Source organism: Eleutherodactylus coqui, chromosome 13 (assembly GCF_035609145.1).
Source record: "Eleutherodactylus coqui strain aEleCoq1 chromosome 13, aEleCoq1.hap1, whole genome shotgun sequence".
NCBI classification, from domain to species: Eukaryota; Metazoa; Chordata; class Amphibia; order Anura; family Eleutherodactylidae; genus Eleutherodactylus; species Eleutherodactylus coqui.
This window is the reverse complement of record NC_089849.1, coordinates 41,844,505-41,850,504: the sequence shown is the minus strand read 5'-3', so window position 1 is coordinate 41,850,504 and position 6,000 is coordinate 41,844,505. Positions and strand designations below refer to the sequence as shown.

At 42.6% G+C, this 6,000-nt stretch overlaps 1 protein-coding gene across 2 annotated transcripts in view; it reads left to right on the top strand.

The window, feature by feature from the left end:
- The first annotated feature begins 387 nt into the window (after positions 1–387).
- Positions 388–6,000, top strand: part of ERBB2 (erb-b2 receptor tyrosine kinase 2) — a 79,418-nt gene continuing 73,805 nt past the window's right edge. Inside the window, exon 1 of one of the 2 annotated variants that reach the window (XM_066586773.1) lies at positions 388–813. In XM_066586773.1, coding sequence (XP_066442870.1) covers positions 747–813 — 67 coding nt within the window. In that variant the 5' untranslated portion in view covers positions 388–746. The remainder of the gene's footprint in view (positions 814–6,000) is intronic. The other variant, XM_066586772.1, reaches the window with a different exon arrangement.

Sequence of the window (6,000 nt, the reverse complement as noted above, 5' to 3'; positions counted from 1 at the left end):
TGTCCTCAGTGCTGCAGAAGTCCATGTGCATCAGTAAGGAAATTAGCTTAATTTGCACTTTCCATCTGCTCTGAAGGTTGGCATTGAATTTCTCATTTCAGTAATGTCATGTAGGGTAATTGCGATTTACACAATATTCATTATTTGCAATGGGTGCATAAACATGTGATGCTGCAAGACAGAAAAACCGCAGCATGTTCTATTTCCGTGCGAGCCTCGCATGAGAATATAACATGCACATGTGTGATCTCATAGGTGTCCATGTGCGCAATGCGAGTCGTGCCCAGAAATGGGAGTGATGCACAATGCGAGTCGTGCCCGGGCGACTCTCTGTCGCCCATGCGAATGCACCTTTAAACTCTCTTCCAAGGTGCAGCTTCAAGCTTGAGTGCAAACTGTACATTTCTGATCATGGCTCCTCTGCTACATGCGGTAATTCATTCCAAATTGTGCTTTCCTCCTGACTTCTCTTCCTTGCAGGGACAGTAGCAGTGACAGGACAATAATGCTTCTTGCACTGCAGCAGCCTGTGTGCTGGAGATCCCAAGTGCCACTCCTATGTAGGGCATGTGTAATGGCCCCCGCCTCTCCCCTCCCTGCAGGAAGTCTAGTGTAGGAATGAAGTAGAGCAGATCGTCAACTTTCTGGAAGTTTTACCGCTGGAGAAACAAGGACGAAGAGCTGAAAAAAGTGTCTGGACTAAAGGGAAGCTGTCCAGTATGGTGCTGCTTGCAGGGTACTGAGGGATGGACCTGCAGCCATGGATCCTGGGGCTCCTTGCCCTGCTCCTGCAGGGGGGTCTCTGTAGAGAAGGTGAGCCACATATAGGGAGCAGAGCTGGGTTAGGCCATGTTAACCTATGTGTCATCTGGTTGTGGGTTTGGTTTGGATTTGCTGTGATTTTGTGTTGTTGAGTCTGATTATAAATCTAATAAGGAAGCATGAGAATGTATACATTGTAACTATTGACGATGAGGAGTATCGGGGGAAGTATGTGGATGAGATCTGGAAAGGAAGAATGAGGATATACAGTATACATTGTAAATATTTACGATGAGAAGCAATATCAGGAGGAGCATGTAGAGGAGATCTAATAAGGAAGAATGAGAATATATACATTGTAACTATTGACGATGAGGAGTATCGGGGGAAGTATGTAGAGGAGATCTAATAAAGAAGAATGAGAATATATATATATTTTAAATATACTAACGATGAGAAGGAATATCAGGGGGAGTATGTGGATGAGATCTAATAAGGCAGAATGAGAATATATACATTGTAAATATTGACAATAAGAAGGGGTATTGGGGGAAGTATGTAAATGAGATCTAGTAAGGAAAATGAGGGTATATACATTGTAAATATTGACGATTGAAGGAATATCAGGGGGGCATGTGGATGAGATCTAATAAGGAAAAATGAGGATATATATTGTAAATATACTGATGACGAGAAGGAATACCGGGGGAAGTATGTGCATGAGATCTAATAAGGAAGAACGAGGATATATACATTGTAAATATACTAATGATGAGAAGCAATATCAGGGGGAGTGTGCGCATGAGATCTAATGAGGAAAAAGGAGGCTATATATATTGTAAATATTGACAATGAGAAGTAATATCAGGGGGAGTATGTGGATGAAAGCTAAAAAGATAATGTAAGAAAGCATGCATAAAATGTAAACGCAAATATACACATAATATAGAAGAATGAGGGAAGCCCAAAGGGAATGTGCGGATATGTACTGAGAATGAAATGAAGGTGAGGAGACAGGTAAATACTTACAAGGAAGTACTGCAGTGACATTTATGTAGGTAGACCAGGAGGAAGTGACTGATGATACATGTGCTGGTTGGAAGGAGGTAACTCTTCAAGGGTGAAGTTATAGACCCTGTGAACTCATTTTTAGGCTGAGTTCACACTAGCGTTCTTTTTCAGTACATGCTGTTTTACAGAAATGCAACTGTGCAAAATGGAAATGAACGGAAAATATTCTTTTTATTATATATCTGTGTATTAGACTAGGGATACATAGACGACATTTTTGAGGTATTGTTGTACGCAGCAACTTAATGCAACATTGTTGTAACAGTATTTGTAAAGCTGACCAAAAATGTTATTCTGCTGACTGTAGTTATATCTGTTCCTTGGAAAGACGGGTAATATCAGAGAGGTTACTGTTCAGATTTCCTATGATACTAAATGGATAATCCTTCTAGACATATAGCAATGAGGCCGGCTGCACACGACTGGGTCGGATTCCGCATGCGGGATCCCGCAGCGCAATTCGACCCTGTGCCCAACCAGCATCTGCATGTTCCTGTCATATCTTCTACGGCAAACCGTCAGACATGCCCTTCTATTCCCCACGTCAGGACCTAGCAATGACGCAGAATCCGCAATCTTTCCGCAATGTCAGTTTTCGAAGGGCCGCCGGTTCGATGGCTTCCATTGACTTAGAAAATAGAGCATGCTGCGATTTTTCCTCTGCGAGCAGAAAAATAGAATTGATTTCCACTCGTATGTAGGAAAAGCGTTTTTCAATTGCATGTTATTGGCGTATGTGCTGTGGAATCCGGAGGCGTACACCCGCTCCAGATTCCGCAATGCAAATAGGCCCGTGTGCAGCCGGCCTAAGGGGACCAGGATATATAGCTGCATAACTAGGCAAATGAAGATACAGTCTGAAACAACTGAGCCCACCGGAGTACCAATTTTTGAAAAGATTTAGCACCCTTTTACATGGGTTGGTGATCTGGACTGTGAATATACCCACAATCAGCCAATGAATATGCCAATGCTGGTTCGTTGGCTGACTGTAACTTCTATAAAAGTATACAACAATGTTTACATGGGCGAGTTTCATGCGTGAGTTCCGTCCGGGATGGACAGAACTTGCCAATGAAAATAACACATTGAAATTACATCAGTGACTTCTCACTTGGACTGTTGGTCCGAGATCGAAAAATCACAGCATGTCCTATTTTATGGGCAATTCAAATGTGAGAATCGCCAATTATTTGCTATGGGTCGGTGAAAAAATCACATAGCACTCAGATGTCATGCGACTTGCATGCGAGTACGATTTGCTTTTTTTCATTTCAACTACTAGAACAACATGCGATTTATTTTTTTTCACGCATGTAAGAACCACATGTACTGTGATGTGAATTGTGTGTTTTTAATGTGGAATCGCAGAAACATGAGTATCGCATCTGTACTAGTGCAATATGGGTCCAATTTTCTCTGACCTCCGGCACACTAGCGTATTGGGACCGTGTGCTGTTAATTTACGGGTTCAAGAATTTTTTCTCAAAACCTGCAAAAAGCGCAAACCCTGAAATTTCGTGGTACGAAACTTTAGTGTACGGGGCATGTGTGTACATTTTTTCAGCTTTCCCTGAATTGGCTCTGTTTAAAAAAAATTCAATTTTTGTTCCAAATTTGCTTTAACGTGTCTTAGAATTACAGTGTTAGGAAAAATATGTTAGAAATCTACATATTATTACAAAGAGAAGGACACTTCGCACATCTTCCTACACCCAATAGTTTCCGAGATATGGATGATCAAAAATAGTGGTTCTCTGTGACCTTCAGAAAATTGACCCTCTTGTATTTCTTGCCCCCATGACTTGGGGTCTAAAAATTCAGATTTTTAAATACATTCTGGTAACAAAAAATGTGCAAAGTTCTGTAAAAATTGGAGATGGTCGGGTGTTACCCTTTGGGTAATTTGTCCTGGGATGACCTACCTGTGGGAGTTGTAGTGTCTATAGACAGAATACCACGTATCTTTGCAATAAGGTGAGAGGTTGGAATCCTAATGGGGTATATTAAGTGTGTTATGTTATTAGATGACTTGGGGTCTCCAGTGTCTTATTCTTGTATTCCTGCCATGTGCGTCCTCAAACTGCTGCCCCTGGTGACTTTAATACAATGCGCTCACGAACTTCCTGTGCACACCGACGCTGAAAGTAACTGGTGGAGGATCCACCTCCTCCCCAGCTCACTTTACAGGCTCTTCCGTGGACATGCAGAGCTTGCCAGACGTAAACATGTCAGGCTCTCCCTTCTGCACGCACAGTGTCATCCGGTATTTAAAAGGCTCCAGCTTGCTTCTCTGATCTGTGATGAACTGATGATTATAGATGCTGATTTCATCATTAAATTATTACTTATTGGAATATCAGTGTATAACCGCCCATACAACTACAAGAGGCTTCTTGGCTGACAGCCATGTTTACCGACTTCCCCATAAACATGTATGCTAAGATCAACTAAGTATGTGACCTCAGTGAGATAGGTAACGATTAATAAGCAGCTGCTGGACACCTGTGATCTCTTCAGGGAAGTGGAGTTGGATAGGTTAAAATTCAATTTGTCCAACTTGTCTAATCCTGTTTCCCTGAAAAGAGATACTGACGAAGGATGAAACATCTACTTGATCACAGAGAATATAATCGATTGATCTTCTTGAAATGGTCAGGACCCACCACGAAATATGGAGCATGTCCAGCCTTAATACACTATCCTACTAAAAGTAATAGGACAGCTGAGCAAGAATAGTATTTATTTCCATATGTTAATACTTAGTGGGGCTCCTTTGGCCCTAATGACATCAAATACTCTCAATGGCATAGTTTCTGCTAACATCTGATACACTTCAGCTAGTGTTTCCCTCCATTCATCCTGCAAACATCTGGCACAGTTCTCTCAAAGAAGATGGTTCCAATATGTCCCAAAGCTGTTCAGTAGGGTTCAGGTCAGGAATCTGTGCAGCGCTTTTTCTTCCATCTTAAAACCGGGCAGCTGGGCGGAAAGCAGGTGGACCCCATTATAGTCAGTGCGGTCCGCATGGCGCTGTTCGGTTTTGTCCACAGACGGAACCGTTTGGTCACACCGATTCCCCTTTCCTGCTTCATGAATGGAGCAGATAAGCGGAATCCGCAGCGCATGTGTGAAAGCACCTTAAAACTGTCTCCATGGCCACTTTTGTTGTCACTTTTCAAATTTAATGAATGACAAGAGGGTTTTTCTAATTTGTCACATCATCATGTTGAGCTGATTGGATGCTTTACTCCAGGTGGTGCATTGTACGCAATTCTAAGGTTCTGTGCATTGCTCTTAAGCCCATACGTCCATACAGGACATATAGGTCCAATGTAGGCTTGTGCTCGATGCCATAGAGTGGCATCCGTCTTCCATAAAGATTCATTGTAAAATAAAAAGTATACCGCATGCTTTTTGCGTTGCCCCCCTGTAAAGGAATGCTGCACTTTCCTATACAGTTGAGAAACCGTACACCAAACAACATTTGGGGGTGTGAGACAGAGGCTAGGGGTACCTTTCCACGGGACGACATAATCGCCAACAGCTGTGCCAATGGACTACCCCCTGACTATGGCTCCTGTGCTTTACACAGGAGCGATAGTTGTTCTGTGAATGGAGGGCGGGGATCGTTCCAGCTGCCCTCCTCAATTCACAGTAAACAGGAGTCGCTCAAACAATGATTGGCTCCTGTTTACACGGCATGATAGTTACTTAGTTCTTAGTTCTGCTAACAACCAAGTGACTCCGACAGGTGAGTGTATTCTTGCTCAGTGCAATGTCAGCGGCTGTTTGTATACAGGAAGATTATTGCCTGAATTAGCTGTTTGCAGTGAGAATTTGAGCGACAATCGCCCGTGTAAAGGTACCCTAAAAGTGCACTTTTTTGGTTTCTCTCTGGTGATTTCGGGGACTTCTGAAATATTAATGTATACACCAGGAGCTTTTCCCAGCATATACATTAGGCTAAGTGTACAGATGCAGTGTGCTTGTAGCCCAACTTGGGTTTAATCCCTGCTATGGGGTTGAATTGGTGACAACTGCTGTAACTGTGCTCAGAACAATGGTTGTCATTTTTGTGGCTGTATGGTATAATCTTTAGTTCCAAGCAGCTGCACAGATCCCTATTCCAGATCTCTGGTGCAGCCAAACTAAGCTTCACTGAAT